Source organism: Prinia subflava, chromosome 1 (genome assembly GCF_021018805.1).
Source record: "Prinia subflava isolate CZ2003 ecotype Zambia chromosome 1, Cam_Psub_1.2, whole genome shotgun sequence".
NCBI lineage: Eukaryota > Metazoa > Chordata > Aves > Passeriformes > Cisticolidae > Prinia > Prinia subflava.
The window spans coordinates 99,125,913-99,147,125 of NC_086247.1; the positions used below are offsets into that span (position 1 = coordinate 99,125,913).

General features: G+C 36.6%; 1 protein-coding gene across 3 annotated transcripts in view; it reads left to right on the forward strand.

Annotated features, from left to right (window-relative positions):
* Nucleotides 1-21,213, forward strand: part of LRRFIP2 (LRR binding FLII interacting protein 2) — a 58,585-nt gene that overhangs the window by 15,885 nt on the left and 21,487 nt on the right. For all 3 annotated transcript variants that reach the window (XM_063405050.1, XM_063405030.1, XM_063405040.1), the window contains exon 3: nt 3,839-3,925. In XM_063405050.1, coding sequence (XP_063261120.1) covers nt 3,839-3,925 — 87 coding nt within the window. The remainder of the gene's footprint in view (nt 1-3,838; nt 3,926-21,213) is intronic.

A 21,213-nucleotide genomic window follows, 5' to 3' on the forward strand; every position in this document is an offset into this window, starting at 1 on the left:
TAATGGCTGTTTGGCCTCTAGATTTTATAACATTCTTTCCATTTAAGCCACAAGTGTAAGTGTACCAGGTTTGAAATCCTCATATCTTATTTGCAGTTAAAGTCTTCAAGAAAATTCAGTTATCCCATTTCTTTTTATCAGTTGAAAGTTCCCTTAGGAGACTTCTGAAATAGTGTCAGAGTTGCTAGATCTTGGACAATACATAGTTGAATTTTTACTTCAGAAAAATAGAAACTTGGTATGTTACCACTTTTTAATAAGCTGTACTTCACAATTATATTGGATATTTATAATGTTGTAATGGATATTTATCATAATATATTTTATTAATGTATGTCTGGTCTAAGGACTATGTAGAGATAATGACCTGTGAAACTGAAATCAAGACTGTAGTGGCCAGTCTATCCTTTTTTAAGACTGAACTTTATTTAATGCAGGCTGTAGAAAACAATCTGAATTGGCTCCCAAGCTACTATGAGCAAGGAATAGTGATGTGTTTGGTATGCTCTCTTAAATCAAATACTAGTTGAATTGAAAGGCATGATAACACGACTGCTTCCACTTTTGCTGGTTTATTCAAAAAAATTAAAGCAAGTAGACTAGTATTTTTGTGCTGCTTCTATAGTCCAAACTTTATACAAAGCTATTGTGGCTCTACATTTTCCTTAGCGGGTATTTAATGACTTTATTTCAAATGTAGCTGATGAATTTTATTGTTAAGGATTTGTAGGTGGCAATTTGTTTCACAACTTCGATGGACTTTTTCAGTAAGGCAGCAGAGTAAACAGCAGCACTCAGGAAGAAAACGATGTCCTTTTGAATGATGGTTGTTTCTCTATTATTGTTAATTTCAAATTTTAATAACATAGCTATGAAGAGTTGTGTGACTGCTACATCAGTAGCATGAGGCCTGTGCTCTAGCAGATCTGCTGAGAATTAAGAATTACTTGGTATTATGGCCTTTCTAATGATACTGTAATTTGTCTCTTGCTCTGAGTTATGGTGAAGGAAGCCTGAGAACTGTTCTTTTAGTTAACTTGCCAAGTTTTGTCTTTTTTGAGATTGTCTGCTTTTTAGAGGAATCTAGTTGCTCAGATTAAAAATTAATGTAATATTAAGCCATTTCTTAAAAAAAATCTCTAAAAAGGTAAGATTTTCTTTTTCTTAAATTTCATGCAGCCATTTTATGACAAATATTTGTAAATTGTTTAATCAAGGATTTCATTAATTAGAAGAATTGTAGCTTCCCTTTTACTGTAGGATTTTAAAGTTAGGTCTCTGGGTGTAGGACTTGGAGAGAGTGATGAAATGTGAATTGATTTTTAGCATGAATCAGTAAACCAATTAACTTTGTGTCTTTAACAGTAAAGCCTTGCCAGAGCATAAAGGCCAAATGCATCTATCTGCTATTTTATAGACAAAACTAAACCCAAACATATCAGCTTTTTGAGTAATTTTTCTTTCTGTGCTGCATACCTGTCTGTGTGATAGTTTATGTGTGACAGAGTGATAATGGGCTACAAATGGAACTACTTCCTGTTGCATGACAATTTCCTTGCTTTGCTTGTGTGTTGTCATCAGGTAAAGAGAAGAGTAGCTTTATGCTGCTTCGAAAAAAGATTACATTATTGCGGTCAGGAGTTGGCACAGCCTTGGAGTTGTTTTATCTGCATATGCAAAATACAGAAAAAATAGTCTTCATGCATCATTTGAAGTTAAGACAAACTCTTTTGAGTAATAAAGCTATAGTGAGAAAGCCTTCTGTCTTCTTGTTATTTGGCTTTTTTGTGCCTGTAGTTTAATCATAACTTAAACTCCAAGTTATATACCTGTTTCATTTTACTGTGAAGCACAGTAAAATAGTTTTATAGGTTTCCAATGTTTTACATAAACATTTGCTGTGACAGTGGCAAAAGCAGGAAAAACCCTATCCTTAATCAAAAGCAAAAGCTTTTTGGTTTTACATTTTGAGAACTTTTATAATTGTTTGGTTGTTAGGAGTTCTGAATTTTTAGCTGCTGCTGATTCTCAAAAGCTTTTAATAAACTGTCCCAGTTCAGAAAGACAAGTGTTTGCCAGGGAACGCCAGAGCCTCCCTTGGAATGGAGAATGTAAACCCCCTCCCTCTGAATTATTATAATTTTGAAATTAAGTGGCTTTTATGCAAAGATAGGGGAATAGGAATAGCAGTTTTTTACTAGGAATATAAAGAATAAAAATGTAGGAAAAAAAAACAAACAAAAAAGAAAACACTGACAGAGTCAGAATACAACCTGACACGCTGTTGGTCAGGGTGTTGGTAGCAGTCCAATTAAGTCCTCCTGGCCTGACAGATGGGAATCTGTTGGAGCAGAGATGATCCTGTAGAAGGGTGTAGTTTTCTCTGAGGGTCCAGTGGTGGTGAGATGGGTCTGGTCTTTCTCTGGGAATCCACTAGAAACAGGCTGTCCTGGTGTTCTGAATCTCAGGTTTTATCCAGGTAGGAATACTTGGCCCCTCCCACTGGGTGGAGCATCTCATAATGGGATGATGTAATTTTATCAGTCATGCAGTGAGCCTTAATGGCCTGTTAACAGAAGATATCCCCCAGAGGGAAGATGGGTCATGGAAGCGATAAAGAACACTGTCCTACCTGGTTTTAACAGCTGGCCCATTAACAGATGACCCCCCTCCCCCCCAGAGTTGTGAGGAATGGGTCATAGAAAAGATAAAGAAAACACCTCCCCAACTGGTTTCAACAGATGGGAATAAACTACATACTTCTGGTTATATTTTGGATTGCAACCCAAGACATTGACGTTGCATAGACAACTGGAATCTTTGATGGAAAACATCTTCAGTGGTTAATTATTTAAAGAGTTTGAGAGAATTTTTGTCAACTCATTATTCAAACATGGAAAAACTGAGCTTGTGTTTTCCTCAAACTTCACCTATATGGCAAAATTTATTCCTTCATATTCCCAGGGCTCTTTAATACCTTTATTAGTGACAGTCAGTGGGATTGAGCATACCCCTCAGCAAGTTTGCAGATCTGTGAAGCAGAGTGGTGCAGTTGGCACAACAGGAGGATGGGATGCCATCCAGGGCCACCTGGACAAACTTGGGCCCATGAGAACCTCTTGAAGTTCAACAAATCCAAGTACAACGTACTGCACATCAATCAGGGCAATCTCAGATGTGAGTGCAGACTGGGAGAAGAACTTGTTGATAGCCACAGAGATGCTCGAGGACGGGAGCACCTCATCTAGAAGAACAGGCTGAAGAGAGCTGGGGTTGTTCAGCCTGGAGGAGAGATGGATTTGGGGAGACCTCACTGCGACCTTCCAGTACCTGAAAGGGGTTTATGAAAAGCAGAGGGAGTGACTTTTTTTAGACAGGCAGATAGTGTTAGGACATAGGGGAATGTATGGTTTGAAACTAAGAGAGAGTAGGTTGAGATTAGATGTTAGGAGGAAATTCTTACTAGGGGAGTGGTGAGGCACTGGAACAGGTTGGCCAGAGAAGCTGTGCATGTCCCATCCCTGGAACTCTTCAAAGCCATGTTGGATGGGGCACTGAGCGGCCTAGTTTAGTTGATGGCACCTGATCTGGACATTGAAACTAGTTGATCTTTAAGGTCCCTTCACACCCAAGCCATTCTGTGATTTTTTTAATGAGCATCTAATTCTTTTCACTAGCAATGCTATCTTTAAAGAGTTAGGTGCATATTCTTTTTGAAATTTCATTTTTTATTACTTTTGTATTAAAATTTTAATGTGTACTTGTGAAGAGATTGAGTACTCAAACCATTATTCAGAAAACTTTTCTTAAACTGTAATTATTTTCCATCTGCTTGTAGGCAGAAGCCAGACTTGCAGCAAAACGGGCAGCTCGAGCAGAAGCAAGAGATATACGTATGAGAGAGCTGGAGCGACAGCAAAAAGAGGTAGTGTAACTCACCAGGAATTATTGCAAACCTTTACAAAAATTCATAATGTATTTTATTTCTGCACTTCCATAAGATTTTGTCTTAGTGTAATTCAGTTTTGTGAGAGTATTTTTAGCATTAGAATTGGATTATGTTGAAAGGATTCAAAGTAAATAGCTGTTGTCAAATCTTTATTTTTTAAAAAAAATTAAAATGGAGTAGTATTTACACATAGAGTTGTGTGTTGCTCCACATGTTTCTCCTAAAAAAAGTTTGCATTTCTTGAGAAAAAAACCCCTAGAAACTAGGTGTTCAGCAGTTTGATTATTTCATAGTTGTTGCATTTAATTCAAGTTTTGACATTGCGTGTAAAACATTGAGAATTTATTATTTATCATATTTACACTCAAGTCCGTGTAATGCTCATACTTGGTTGTTGTGGGGATTTTTTCCTGTGGTAACGAGCAAAATATGGAAAACATTTTTTGCCTTAATTTTATATGGTTCTCATTGTGCACACAGTTTCAGTTTTTGAACTGCTGTAGATACCTGCTATTATTCTGAAAATTACATGGTAATTAATGTAGATCTATCTGAGTTTTCAATTCAGGAGTCCCATCCTGTGTGGTGACTATAATTTATATTGTATGTTTTGTTTGAGTTTCTTTTTACGTTCTGTAGTTTTCTCAGCATTCATATGATAGAAAATGGGCTCATATCCAGAAATGGATGGTAGGCTAAAATCACCTGTTGTGCATGTTTTTGCCACTCAGAGAACTAACATAAGATTTTGGAGGAAGTAATTTACTAATGGTTTGCTGTGTGTCATTTCAAAGTGTTATATATTTTGTTTTATATAAATAAATAAATAAATAAATAAATATATATATATATATACACACACACATATAAACTATATATGTATGTGGTTCAATTATATATGTGAATAGTCTAACCCTCCCCTACTCACTGTTCCCTTGGATCCTATCACTGGTGACCACAGAAGAGATCAGTCCCTGCCTCTCTACTTCCCCTTGTGAGGATGTTCAGTACCAGAATGAGGGCTCCCCTCAGTCTCCTCCAGGCTGGACAGACAGGGTGACCTCAGCTGCTCCTTGTTCAGCTTCCCCTCCAGCCCCTTCACCATCATGGTTGCCGTTCTTTGGGCGTTCTCTAATAGTTTTCTATCTTTATTAAATTGTGGTACCCAAAACTGCCTTCAGCACTTGAGGTGAGGCTGCAACCAGTGCAGAGCAGAGTGGGACAATCCCTTCCCTCGCCCAGCTGGTGATGATGTGCCTAATGCACCCCAGGGCACGGTTGGCCCTCCTAGCTGTGTGGGCTCTGCTAATTCACATTCAACTTGCCATCGACCAGGACCCCCAGGTCCCTTTCCGTGGTGCTGTTCTCCAGTGTCTTGTTCCCCAGTCTGTCTGGATATCCAGGGTTGCCCCATCCCAGGTGCAGAATCCAGCAAATGCCCTTGTTAAACATCATATGTGTTGCAGGTTAGGATTTGTTCCGTTTTTTTTTCTTTCTTAGGGAATTTCTCTCCCATTTGTTACTTAAGAGAATGGAACAATGAATATTGCAGAGGAACCAAGGGAGGAAGGGGTGAAGCCGTCTGCAGTCTCCTAGTTGGAGGGCTTTCTCTTTGGAAGTGCAGAGATACTGTGAGAGTTTGGGGGGTAAGGGGCTGGGCTTGTCCCTTGCTCGCTCTCACTCTCGGGATCGGAGGGCAGACAGTTGAGCTGCTGTCAGACAGTCTCTGCTGCAGAGAGAAATTCGTTGTCAATGTATGGTTCTGTGGTGCACTGCTTTTCCTTACCATGGGTGATCCTTTGCTCATAAGAGTAGCTGTTGAACTGGGACCATTTCAACACCCGATCTCACTGGAAAGGACTCTCACCATCTACTTGGGTGCTGCAGGGGAAAACCCTGGAACCCTGACCCCCACTCCCCTCTGGAGGGAGTGTGTCCTGGATGCTTACAGCAGCTGCTTGCAGGTGGCTGGCTGTCCTGCCTGGTGCTGCTGTTTTGTGTTGCCGCTTTGGGCTTTTTGCTACACTTTAACCTGACATCTGGTGCCAGCTGGGATACCAGGATACCCTGTGGCTCCTGACAGGGCTCTGGAATTTTTGCCACCCCAAGTATGCCTGCCTCTGTTGTTCTAGCTTGCTGCTCCAAGGTTGCTGTGACAGTGTATTTCATCATCCAGAGGGATAGCAGGACCAGCTGCCCCGTGTGAGTTTTTAAAGGAAGCACCTTTCTATCTCTGCTGATGGCTATGCTGCCATTACGCACGTGGAGAGAGGCACCTGGGCTGGTGCCACAGCATCGCCTGGAGCCATGGGGAAATCATTGCACCTGCCCTGCCGTGCCAGGAGCCACCAGCGCCCCTGCTGGCTGTGACCGGAACTGCACCGAAGGGGAAAGTGCCTGCAGCCCAGATGGCTGCCACTGGCTTTGTGGTTCTGTTTGTTCTTGCTGCTGTTGTGCTTTTTTCTTTGCCTTGTTTTATATATACATATATATATGTATGTATGTATATGTATATGTATATGTATATGTATATGTATATGTATATGTATATGTATATGTATATGTGTATGTGTATGTGTATATGTATATATATGTATATATATATACACACATATATTTATATATACACATATGTGGGTATATATGTACACACATATATATATGCATACGTAAAGAACAGTTATTCTTTTTCCCATATCTTTGGCTGACAGCTCCGTAGTATCAAAGTTATAATAATTTGGGGAGAAAGAGGTCACATATTCCATTCTAAGGGAGACTCCCACCTTCCTTGGCAGGCACCTGTCTTTCAAACCAAGACGCTATGGTTGATGCTTGCCCATCTCTCCGATTTGCCAAGGTCTTGGTGTGGAGCCTCCCTGCTCCTTGTGCTCCTCCCATTTGGTGTCATCAGCAAAATTCCTATTCCTTGAGTTCTGCATCCAAGTCATTTATGAGGAAACCTGGGCCTAAGATGAGGCTGTGGAACCCTACCAGTGACCTGATGCGAGTCTGATGTCACCCCATTCACTACAACCCTTTGTGCTCGACCTGTGAGCCCGTTCCTCATTCATTGCATAACATGATTATCCAGCTGTGTGCAGGCCACTTTGTCTAGGAGGATCCGGTGAGAGACAGTATCAAAAGCTTTACTGAAGTAAAAAAGGACACAATATACTGACTTTCCTAGGTCACCTAGGTAGATTACGCTGTTGTATAACAAAATGAAGTTCAACAAGCAGTTTTCCTCTCATGAAGCTATACTGTCTGTGGCTGATGACTGAGTTGCACACCAGATGTTTTTCAGTACCTCCCAGAATAGGAATTTCCATGATTTTACCTGGCACTGGAGTGAGATTGACTTAATTGCAATGTTTCTTTAGAGGGTTCCTTTCACAAACTTCATGTGCCTCTTAAAAGGGTGTATGGGAGATGTCAGAGGTTTTACTGGCTTTTAGGAAAGTGTTCACTGTGAGAATGTTTTGAATCACCAAGATTTAAGTAATACATGCTGAGACTAGCCATCATTTCAAGTAGTTAAAACCACAATGATAATTCATCTCTGTTTAGAAATCCAGGGACTGTCATTAGAATTTTATATGCAAGGTTATATTGACTCTTTATTGTCTCTTTGCCTATCTGATATTTGTGTATATGTTTGTTTTCATGTTCTCAAGAGCAACATAGTTTCTGTATTTCCTGGCAGAATGGGCAGAATGTACCTTTGAAGTATTTTTTGCTTGAGATCAAGAGTTTCCAAAATGTAGGACATGGATTGTATTTGTGAGGAATCTCATCCAAAATTAATGCCACTCAACTGAATGCCACCTTCCTTTTGCAGTCCTAAGAGGTACATCTGCTGTGGGAGATTTCTGAACAGATGTGCACTCCTTTCCTGGACTGGGAGATGTAACCTCTGTATTAGATAACATGCATAAATAAAACTTGAATTTTTAGAAATCAAGCTTGATAGGTAACAGCAGCAGCTATCTGTTTGCAGTATGTACTGTAGTGCATAATCCTTTGACCTGAATATACTGAACACTTAACACAGGCTTTCTATTTTCTGATGGAATGTCAGGAAGAGACTTGTTACCCACCAATTAAGAGGAATCTTTTATAAGTGGCAAACTCTCTTTTTGCCTGCTGCAGATGTTGCTAAGAGGTACTTGTCCATTTAGACCAGAGATACAAAGAATATTTAAAATTGGCAATGATCTAACTATATTGTGTTGAAAAGTTAAATAGCATGAACATTCATTTTAAACCTCAAAACAGTCTATAGAGGAAGACTAAAATGTCATTATGAAATGAACCTACCCTCCCCCCATGGCAATTCTCTGGCAGAGTTTTAAATTAGACCTATTGAATACTGAAGAGTCGTAAAATACTTTTAAACAAATTAATGTATCCAGTGAAAATGCAGATGATACCCATGTGACCATAAGCCATATGAAAGCTAGTTTTATGGGTACTTTATCTTTAGATGAGTATCTTTAGATATGATCTGGAGGCAAAGCCTTTAATTCTATAAATAACTGGCTACAACCTTTAGAATAGTTCAACCTATTGAAGACTGTAGGAAATAAGTAAGTTAAGGAAGAATTCCTACTTTTAGAAATGTGTTGCAGCATCCAAATGGGATATTTTTAAAATTAAGGTTATTCTTAACATGTTTTTATACTGTAACAGTTTGAGATGCTTATGATATGTGAAATCTGTGTTAATTTTAAATTAGTTGTGGTTTTTGTCTTGCTTCTTCTCACATATTCTCTTGTGTGAAGCAAAATGAACATTCTGTCATCTTTCAACAGAATAAAAGATAATAAGATGCCTTAGCTAGTTGTCATCACTCAGATTTTATGAGCTGAGTTTATTATTTTCACAGTCACTGTAGAGCAAAACAACAGAGCTGTAGAGCTGTACAACTTAAAACTGATCAATTTGCTCTCAGAAGCTTTATTCCTGTAATAGAGAAGAAAATGCAAAATACTTATGAGAGAGCTGAGAATAATAATTTTTATTAGGGCTAAAATAACTTTGTAGATTACTTAAAATCTGAATGTAATAATTATATGGTACATTTCTTACTAGTATACTTGTAATTTTGTAAAGCTCTCAGTTTTTCCTTTGATTTCTTAAACAATTTTATGCTTTTTTCTGCATTCATATGTTAATCATAAGAAAGACTGACTACTGAACACTAATTATTAATTATGTTAACCTGCCTTATTTACATCCCCTAATGTAATATCTTGGCATGCTTACCCATATCAGGTGAAATGAGCTCTCCTGACTTGAATGAGTTTACTTGCCACCATGGATTATTCAAAATGACACATAGCATTAAAAGTGCTAACAGCATGTTGCTCACTTTGGCTTCCTGATATTGTGTCACGTTTTTATTTTTTCCTTCCTTATAAAATAACTCAGCATTTCTTCTTTCTCAGGAAGATGCAGAGAGGGCCAGATACTCTCACCAGTCCAGTCGACATTCACATTTGGTTTGTGTTCAAACTGTATTCTTTCTCTTTTTGATCATGACCTTCAGAAACCAAACCAAAGAAAAGAAAGGTTTAGGTTCTGGTTTCTTTTTCTAATGGAGAGGATGAAGACTCAAATCTCCTAAATATTTGCAGTTTTACTCATTTTAAGTCACATATAATGTTTAAGTTCATCTGGTACTTTACTTCCATCAATGTTAAAAAGGTAATTTATTTTTCTGTGTTTCGATCTTCCAGTCTTTTCTTGCACTTTGAGTATTACTGTGTTTCTGTAGTATTTGTGAAAGAAAAAGTATCAGTACCTTAAGATACAATTTCAAGAGTTTGGTGTGATGCAAGGTTCACTTTCTTTGAGAAGGTAGGAATATATTATTCATTAATGGCAAAAAATTTAGCTAAATGATGTAACGAACCCCAAAGACTGCTAACAGAAATATTTATGTTATAGGCTCTTCTATGTCATCCTTGGGCAATACATATATTGGTAAAGAACAGTTTTATTGAGGTTATGTTAACGTTTTCCTAGAAATCAGATTCCTTGTATCTGCTTAGAAATCATCAGCTGGTCATTGATCTGGGTATATCGGCCAGGAAAGGGACAAATTACTAAAATAAAGGGGTTGGTTTTATGTATTTTGGAAGCTGGAATGAGCTGTTTCTTTGTGTGACTTAAAAAAAAAGATGATTGTCACTTGCTAAGAGGTCTTTGCAATTAAATGTAGTTTTTGATTAACTGAATTTTATGTAATGTCATGCAAGTCCTAGTGTTAAGTGTTTGTTTCTGCAATTTGCTGCACAGATACTTTTACCAAATAATTTTGAACAGTAAATGCATTGTCAAGAAAACATGTAAAATATGCTATGTGCAAGTTTTCGAAACTTGTGAGCTGGTATAGATTTCCTCAGATCTGCTCTTGTCTTGGCTGACATAGCAAATATGCTAAGATGGAGATTAAAGTAATTGGCTGTTGTCTAAACAAGAGAGTTTGAATTGGGCAGATAAGTAAGCTCATTTTGAGTGGTTTTACTTAGAATTTCTTTGACTGCCTTGGATTTTTCTGTCATTCAGTGAAGAGTAATAGAATTAAATTTAAAATTTTATTTCATATCTTGATATATTTTTATAATTTCATTCTCAAGAGTTCCCCAGATGTCAGTGCGTCTCACAGAAGCAGAGCAAGTACCTCCAAAAGGAGATGTCTTGTGGTGTGTAACCTGGAATGAGGGTGCTTTTTCTCTAGAATGTGATGTGTTCACATTGTAACATTTTCTGTGTCTAGTTACCAAAGCAGTAGTTTGGTGAAAGCATGCTTACAGCAAATGGCATTAATGGGGTTGCTGCAATGATTTATGTAACCAAGTACTTTGTGATAGCAAAAAAGAGAGAGCTTAAAGAAAGTGCTAAGTGAAGTTATCTTCAAGGCAGAAACCTTCAGGTGTGAAGGGAATTCATCTTATCAGTTGCTCTCTCCCAGTGTCCTCAGTAGAGAAGTAAAATAAAATGGAAAAAGGTTGTCCATCAGCCTTGATAGGTATAAACATGTTGTTGAAAGTTACAACAGGAAACATTTTTCTCTTTTATGTTGTGATTTTTGAACAATGGATAAGGTTGAAATTAAGAAGGTTTGCCTTTTCAGTAATGGGTATTTCTGTATATTTGTGGTATTCCTAGTTTAGGCAAGTTGAACACATTTTTAGTAGACTGTTAAACTGTTAATGGTTATAAAAGGGATAAGTTACAAAGTATATGTGAACTTATAAACAAATATAAAATCTAAATCCGGGGAATTTCTGGGGTTAATTTGCAGACATAACAATAGAAATTTGCAGACAATAGACAAAAGTATTTTTTCTTGCAATCCTCTCATTGCTCCTCATTTTGAAAGTTACACTGGACAATACCTCCAGCATGCTACTACTATATAATGTAATATTTTCAAATTACCTTCAGTTTCTTTTTTCTGCTGTGTTACAAGTAGGCTTAGTTTGATGTTAAATTATATTTTGTACTGTGCATTACTTACAGTCAAAATATCTGTGAATTTTTAAAATGAAATGGAAAAAACAAGCTTACTGTAAAAAATTAGTTTTCTAAATTGAAAAAAGGCGTATAAACTTAACAAGTTTTGCGGTTACTGAGTGACAAGAAACATGGGACACTGGCTAAACAATTATTACAAAGCTGTTTTTCTTAGTATTCTTAAGAGCTGCCAAATCTGGTAGACTCCCCTTATCTTTGCACACATCTGGCCCTTCCCTCACACTGTTCCTTCTTTTTCACACACTTGCTCCTCCTGAAAACGCTTAATCCCTCTATCCCCACCTTTAATTCCTCCCTCATCACAAAATACTATTTCCCCTTCCTCCTATAAAGTCTTTCATGTTCTGTACCCTGTAGGCAGTGACCTTCCTGAGCCTGTAAGGTGCCCTGGAAGGTAATTGCATCATGATGAGTTGCATAGCTCAACAAGAGGGCTGATCCTTTAGAGTGCTTTGCCTATGTTGAGATGGGCCTTTTGTTACATAACCTTGTAAATGCTGTCTCAGTTTAATGAAATCTACCATATGAGACTTGGCTTCATTATTTAAAATTCTGTTACTAAAATTACATGAAATATTTCACATAGCATAGTGCTGTCCAAAATGACCTCACTTTTCATAAACTGGGATGCAGTTTTTATTAAGTGGTCCAGCCTCAAAAAGCACTTCAGATCTGGATAAATGGATATTCCTTCGTGTTTAAATTTTCATAATTAATGGAATATGTTTTCTTGTAATTTTCCTTTAAGTCTATTTAGTCATTCTTTGAAAAAAAAGCAATTTATTTTTTTAACATTGTGATAGTCACTTTATTTAATTTGTTTTACTTTAGTATGACAGCACTAATTATAGATCTGCAAGATATTTGGTTCCTCTATGTTAATACCTTGCATGTCTTTGAGTGAAGACTGTTTCTGTGCTTTGTTTCTAAGGTGTAATGGTACTAACTGGCCATACTTTAAATTCTTGACTTTAAGAAGTATATAAATTTGTACTATCACATTGTTGAGACCTAGAATAGTTTTATAAATCTAACACTTTCTGTAGATTATGTATATTTTTTTTTCAGGGAGAAAAGACAACTGTTATACAGTAAGCACATTCTAGTGTTTAGTTGTTATTTCTAACCTTTATAGTGAAATGACACACAGATTAGACATGGAGGACATCCTTGGTGGAAAAAAGTGTGTATGCATCTATTTTTATTCTCCATTACCACATAGCAACTTTAACTTAATCTAATGAAAAGTCATTTCAGTCCAGAGAAAAAGCAGCTGGTTCATATATCTTTGCTTAAAATACTTCTTTAATGTTTTGATGAAGTGATAGTTGATTGCATCACATTCTCAGTGGTATTATGCCACATAAGATCTATGTGTTTCTTAAGAAAAAACAAGCATCAAGTACCACCAAAGGGAATATGTAAGCAGCTTAAAAAGCTGTGTTTGTTTAAACAGCAGTGTTATCTGAATTAGCAAGCAGATAGGCAGGCACAATATAGTGCTTAAATTAGTCTGTATTATTAAGCTTTTTTAGTTTGTTTATTGGCTTAAGTTTTTTTTTTTTGTGAAATGTGAGCACTAGCTTTAAGCCAAGCCTGTGTTAATGAGAATAGGGTTGATTATAGTTTCACTTACCAGTTCTTTTTAACACAGTGATAAAATGGCCTATTTTTTCTAATTATGTAGTTAGAATTTCCTGTGTTCTTTCTGTTGTATGTGATAAAACCCTTAAATCCTTATGTCTGCCTTCTTTATATTTTAGGATTGAAGATGCTGTTATATAGTGGTGTTAATTCTCTAAATTTTATTCGTGGAGTCATGCTTATAATTAATCTCAGAGTTCAAAGGAGAAAACTCTTTATTCCCATAAAGGTTTATTGTTTTTAGGGACAAAGAAATCTCATATTGATCAGATTCTGACCTCAATTTGCATTTGAAACTGTGTTCGTATCAGTGCAATACTGTCAAAGGAATCAGCTGAATAGAAATCTTGTTCTGCTGGAGGCCTGGAAGAGGGCCTTGGAACTATTTAAAGGCGACACTTCCGGATTGAAGTTTATTCAGTTGGGATGGAGATACATGTTCTATTACTCCCACTTTGTCCCCTGTCAGACAGCTAGAAACGTTTTAAATGTAGATGTACAGCAGATTGAATTTGCCATGGATCTTGATATTAATCCAGTGACATATGAGAAAGGCATGTTGTGATTGGGCAGAAACTATTCCAGAAAGTTTGGTGTTTAACACGTGAATGTTAATACAGTGTCAATAAATGAAATATTTTGGATGTAATTTTTCAGACAATTTTTGGTACTGATGAATTAGCAATTGCATTAGGAGTTGGGAGGGGTGGTCAGAACAGTGGTGGATGTTTGTGTTGAGACTAGGGTGAAGTAATTTTGTATTTACTTATTATTGTATTACAGCATTTCTCCATGTGCTTTTGAAGAGCTATTTTCCTGTTCCCTTAGTTCCTATAGAAATGAGTAATATGAATATTTCTGCTTTCTGTTGCCTGTTGAAATAACAGTGCCAGCTGTATTCTGCAGGCACTACTTTTTGCCGTGTTTTTATCTGTCTGGTGTTTCTTTTTTTGTATGTGTGTATGAATTTTTTGCCTCATGTGTGCATATATGTGCAATTTGTGTAGAGAGTGTCAAAACCCAACAGAAATAAGCCACAATATAATTGCTAGACTTTCAGTGTGTGCACTTGGTGTACAGTATAGTGGTAGGGTACAGGCTATGCTGGCATCACATAAACATCCATCCTAATTTCAATTATTAGGGATTTCTGTCCTTCTCTCTCCCCAAAACACTTTGATTCATGATGGTATCTAATGGAAAAAAGATTAAGTAAATAATTGTACTAATTATTAGCAAGTCTTGTCGATTATGTTTTCATTGTATTTCTTGCTGCACTTGTCAAGCTTTTGGAGTTTTCTTATTTATTATGGAGGAAAAATACCAAAATTATTTATTATTTTGTTTGAGCATGGCCTTAGAGATACAGATAATGCTGATATAAAGAGTACATAGTAGTTTTAGGCTTTCATTCTTTGCTTGCTTAAGAAAGTTACATGGATTTGGGGTCAACAGCAGGGAAAACTTTACAGCATTCGGCACCAGTTCTTAGCTTGGGAATACTTGGGCAATGTTTAAGATAAAGCTTTTGTTTGCAAGATCTACAGATGCAACCTTTGTTTTTCTCTCTTCTTTCCTTCCTCACCCCTCAGAGTGGAATATACTGTGCTCAAAGAAATTATAGCAGTCTGGGATATAGTAAACCAATTTGTTCCCACCGTGTTAGGGTCTGTCTCCTCTTTTTATATTAATTTAATTATTTATATAAAATATGTATATGTGGTTTTGCTTACTTATGCCATATGATGCTCACTAATCTCTCTATGCAACTTGCAATTATTACAGTTAAAAATGGTAACAGTTTTATTTTTTGCTTGTAACAGTTGTGTTTTATAAAATTAATGTATAACATGCAGGTTACTTTGTTCTTCATGTGAGATTTTAAATATAAAACAATTTTGTTTCATGATTCTATATGATATACAGAAAACAACCAGCAGCTGTGACAGTTGCTGTTTCAAATTCCTTTTTAATACCAACAAAAAAGGTCTTAAATGTTTAGCACCATTTTGGTACTTTTTTTCCATCTTAATATAAATGATAAACACTGATATGTCACAAGATGAATAATATCTTCCAGTACCTGCAGGTGTGGTCATGGCCAGGTTTAAATAACTAGCTAGGGGAAACTGACATGTTATTTGAGAACTACTTAGTTTTTTCACTCTCTTCCACAAATCTACCTGCAAAAATACTAGATTAGTTTAATAATGTTTAAATTGATTTCAAAGATAACTGGTTTTCCTGGAGGCTCTTCCACTCTTTTCTGAAAGTTTCTGTCTACTATAGATAGATTAAAATTTAGCATTTAAATCTTTAGGACTTTTGTGGAATATAGAGCATAAATAAAAAGATTTATGTATGCAGACAAAGTATTTCTGACTTGTTCTGTTCTTCACATTATAGTTGTCTTCTCTATACAATGATCCAGTGGCACCAACTAGGAGTTACAGAGTTAGTACAATGTAAAACAATATCTAACTTATGTTTAGATGTTTGAATGGCCCAATATAAATATAAAATTACACTTTTCTTCATAGGAGTCTCCTTTAAACACTGGTTTGATAAGATTTATCAGTTTGTTTTGTAAGCACCATTTGCATGATGGCCTTAAATTTGTATTGTATGACCATGAGGCTTGACAGTATTACATGTGCATTTTTTGGATATTTTTAGATTTGCATTTTCTCACTGAAAGTGTATCACTTTCTGGAGGCATTGAGTTTAATTTTCTTAACATTGTTAAATTGCCTCTAAAGTATTTTAGTTGTTGCTGTTTTACTGCTCTTTTTACAGACAAGCATAAAGTTGGTGAATGCAACAATGAAGAAGAACCCTGGAGTTAGAACAAGTTAATTCAAACATACTAAATAACAACTGCATGTGTAATACTAAAAAAAGTATTTAAGAAGTTAAGCATTTGGATGGAAATCAGGAGATTACTGAAGTTTATGGTAAATACACCTTGAATACTTTTAAATCTAATAAATTCAAATCCACCTTATGCTTTTCTCATTTAGACATGCTAAACCTATGTAAAAATCATCAAATATTATGTAGTATTTTGAATTTGTTAGTGAAATCTTCTTTTGCACTTGGATTACAAACAGATGATTTACCTTTTTTGGCTTTGTGTATGTTCTCAAGAAAATGTTAGAAGATTCAGTGAGATAACATGACCAAAGACATGAATAAAGACTATTACATGTAATGCTGATACACATATAATTCTAATATCTGCTAGAGTTTCTTCATAGAGAGGGGCAAAGCAGCATGAAACAGTAATTTTTTTCTTTTTAAGATGAGTTTCTCAGAGCTGTTTTTATTATCCACTGCATAAATAGATTTCAGCCTTGCACCTTTAAACATAACTCTTTCAGGACAATGTGCATGGGTGAACATAAAACCACTAAGTGTACAGCATAGCTTCAGTTCCCAGGGTGTGCTAAAACTTCTGCAGGCTTCAGAGCAGGTAAAACCAAATTGCAATTTAAATGTTTAACTTTATTATGCAAATAGTTAAGATTTGATTTTTTTTCACAATTTGGCTGTTTTTCAAGGGAATTCTTAGTGATACATGGAAATAGACATGCCTGTTAGTAATAGTAAATACTGCTGAGAATCTTTAATTTCTTTTTTTTTTTTTTTAACATATAAAGTATGCTACTGCCTGGAAACACATAGAAAGGATAAGAGAGTATGTGACTGTGCATAGGAATTACAGTGTATGAGTGTGGCATGATAATGGCTGAGACTGGATATGCACGGTACTTCATTCCTTCTTTCTCAGGCCTTGTTGTGTGGTAATGGATGATGTAACTCAAATAGTTCTTGCACACTTACTATAATAGGCCTTTGGTTGTTTCTTTCATTATATTTGTTTTCTGCAGACAAAATTCTGTGAAGTTTGTGAAAATGTCCCTCATAACTTTTCTTTAGCCATCTGAATACAGTTATTCTTCAAGAGCGAGCTCAGTCCGAAGTAGTCCTGTGGTGAGCATTCCTAATGATTTGCCAAATGCTTTGATATTAACACATCAGCAGTTATGAGTACATGCACTTGGGATTGTTTCTCTGACCAACACACAAATTTGATTTTTCTGTTCCACATAAGAAGTTTTGATTTGTCAGTGATGTGGTTTTCAGCAAGGTGTACATTTTTAGCAGGAAGACAGTAACTATAGAAGGAATTTGGTTTTCTATATACTTTTTTAATGTTCATAATAAACAACTAGTAACTGAAGTATAGTCTATTGTTGGGGTTACCACACTATGTCATAGATGGGGCAAGCACATGAAAGTGTCATGGGTTAACACTGGCCAGATGTTAATGCACTCATGAATATATGTTTTTTCCCTAACAACTACTGTGGGATGTGACCAGGAACAGAGCAGAGCAGGCTTAAATCTTGAAAACAAAAAAACCCAAAACTTTATTACATTACATAAGAACAGAGACAGAAAACTCTTAAACACACACAGAGACAGAAATAAAAACTTCTCAGAACATTTATTCTCTTCTCCCAGTCTCTACTCCCCCACACATTACTTTCTATAGACTAAACTTTTGGGTTTTAAATTAAACAATCACTACTCAAAAAAACCTAATCTTCAATTCAGCAAGGGAGAGAGGAGTCTCTCTTGCACCACAGACTGTTCCTCAGAAAACACGGGTCCACCCCTTATGTGTTTCTATGTCACCCGTGGCACCACCCGGAGAAGTCTGCCAGGGTGACACTCTCTTTTCCATGTCCAGTGCTCTCACCACTGTCTATTGACTGAAGCTGCATATAGGGCTCTTTTAAGGATGCTTGCATGCTGAGCTCTCTCCATTTTTCTCCAGGGGCTGAGGGTTCCAAGAGCAGGTCTCCCCTGAGGGCAGAGGGTGCCACTACACCCTCCCCTTCTCTTCTCTGCTCGCTCTACTCTTAAAGTGCCAGTCACTGTAGCAAAAGCAAAGGCAGCTGTATCTACCCAAATGCAGTTTATGTTCAAAGGAGGCTTGAGTTCAGTCTATGGCTAACATTATGCAAGAAAAGTCTAGCTCAAAAGCCACTTTTCTTCAATTCCCTGCCCATCGGGTTCTTTCTAATCATGCTTTATCATCTCAGTCTCCGGCTGTTTCTCTCTCTCTTCTGAAAGTACCAGTCATGAGAATCAATGTCTAAGAAAAGTTTCTTTCTGCCAAGAAAGGGTTAACAGTTTCTAGCTCTAGGCAGGGCTGCAGGCTCAGGCACTCCCAAGCTGGGCAACTCTCATGTAACTGGGCATCTTCTCCCGGAGGGAGGGAGAGGGCGGTAGGGAGAAGACACAGAAAGCACTTCTACAATTTTCTACCCCTCCATCCTGGATGGGGGCTAGCTCAGTTCCAGTCCTGTCTACTCTCTTCTCCCCCCGGGGCCCCAGCTTACTTCAGTTCCACCGCGTGGTTTTCTTGAGCCCGGCCACGTAGCTCCCCTCCCCCACTCAGCCTAAAGCTGAGCAGGGGAGAACAGATGTTTCCCTGCTGAAACCGGAACCCAAAAGGGACTGAACCCCCCTGGAGTCCTGCTTTTAACCTCTTGTGTCCTCAGGGGCTTGTCCAAACCTCTGAGTGGCCAATCCAAGTGCCACACAAAACCTGATCACCGATTGGCCTGCCCACATCTCCCTGGAAAAATTCACCCCCGCAACCACGACAGAAAGATACTACAGTGCATGTGGAAAAGTCTTTCTTTTGGGGGAGAGTATTAATGGAAACTGTTATATGCAGTAAGAAGTTGGCTCATTCTTGTGGTAACCAGTATCCAAAATGAGAGAAATTCATTCTGGGTCTGTATTGTATTAAAAATGTCATTCTAAATTTGGCTTTTTGTGCTGCAAAGTGATTTTAAAGAGTTTTATTTTGCATCTGCTGTAGAACAATTGTCTAACTTTCACTGATATAGCTGCCCAGTTGTCACGCTACACAAAACAAAAAAGGGATCAGTGTTCTAGTACGGACAAAATTGAAATGTTCACTCCTCTTTTAAATTTCTCACATCAACAGTGTTATAGGTACTAAACAAATAAAACCACATTTGTCAGAAACTAACGTTTTTAGCTACAAGAGGTATCAGAGTGAATTTTTGAGGGTGTAGGAAAAAGGTAATTTTGCCGTTGCTTTATGAAGTTCTAAAACCTAACAGGTATTGAAATACATATGTAATCTCTTGCACTGTGAAAGCACTGCTTGTCTCCTTAGTTTTTCTTCACACTGAGATTAATTTCTTAAAATTATATACTTTTAAATATATATATATATCTTCGATCTCACTATTTATATGTTATACCAGTGATGCCAAGGTATATTTATTCACACTAAGTGAATGCTTAATAGAGTTCAAAGTATTTGTTTAATGAAATAATCCTGAGAAGCAGATGAGGTAACAATCTTATGAATAATTTAGCAATTATTTCCTACTGTTTCTGTGGTTTATATTTTGGTTTTACTCTGGATGATGCATTTGAAGTCATTTTAGTACTCTCTGGAAATCAGAAGAGCAAGTAGGAGAGATGGAAAAGGTAGAAAACAATTGTGAGAAACCGTATAATGCTTCTCCATCTTAAAATGTATCAGTTTTGATGAACCCATTGGGAAAGGTCCTAGGAGTGCAAAAAGTATAGAAGGAGGGACAGCAAGGTTTATCAGGTATATGGACTTCTCAACAACAAAGAGAAGTGGATTTTGAATGAAAGACCAGTATTGTCATAGATTGTAGCCCAAGTTGTTTGTTCTTTTGCTGTAATCATAATAAATATGAAGAACTTTTTTCAGTATCTTTATACTTTGTGAAATGCAAGAGCAATAGGAAAGTTTAGCCAAATTTCCAACTATCAAAATTTACCTACCTAGCTACATTTAATGAAAATTAAGACACTATTTTAAATATAGATGTAGCTGGAAAACAGCTGGAAAATTTGTTGTCAGAGAAATAGAACATAACATATCAGTGACAACAAATTCTGTAGTCCTAAAGTAGCCTAATTTGAGCCAGGTGCTCATCAATAAACTGGTTTTTGTATACCAGTTATATATGTAACTTTTAGACATCTCAGTATCTTTTAATCAGAATAAGGCTATACCTACATCAAGTATAAAAAAATTTTTTTTAATGGTGAGAATTGGATAAGAACAATATATTTTCAAACTGTTCATATAAGGTTTTTTCTCCTATTAGCACTTTCACTGTGAACATTTTATCTAGTCTTAACTTTCTGCCTTTTTGAAGTGTAATGTTATCAATAAGCTCATGATAAACCGACTCTTTCCATTAAATACTGTGTTTTATATGCCTAATGTTTCTCAGTTGAATATTTCACTTGAATTCCCATGGCAGATGTAATTGCTGTAATGCGCTTAGATAGATTTTGCCTTTTTTCACAAGAAATGTGTAGCACTAGCATTTTTTCCCCACCTTTTTAGGTGCATGTCTGACATACATCTTTGGAGAGTAACTTTGCCTTGTAGTGTAAGATGTCTTAAACCTAGGAATGAGAAGCCCAGATTATAACTAGTACTGTTGGGTTTGTGTTGATTTGAAAAAAGACAACATTTGTAGAGAAAAAGAATAATTTTTATTTATTAATTTTTTTTTTAATTTATATCATCTGTCTTTTATGATCTGCAGACTTTTTTTAATTTTTGTAGTTTGTGTTTGACCCTAAATTAGTACTAAACCATTTGGTATCTGGTTGTATGTTTTTTATATTACTCTAATTGAGGAAAATGAATCAGTAATAAATGTTCGTTGTTTTTAGTGCAATAATGGACATTTAAGGTAGGATTTTTTTGGTTTTCAATAAACTTTTGTTCATTCAGTGGTGTCATCTTCAGTTCTCTTTCACCTTCTCCTTATCTTTTGAAGTACTCTGATTTTTCTGATCAAAGTGAAACTACTGCTGACTATTTTAGTCGTTCCAACCGCAGGGGAAGCATTGTTTCCGATGCAGATGATGGCCAAGTTTTGAATAGTGTGAGTGTAATGCTTTTGTTTACACTGTGGTAAATACAGCAAAACCATGGATTTTCTTTTCATGCTGTGAAAGAGTACTGTAAA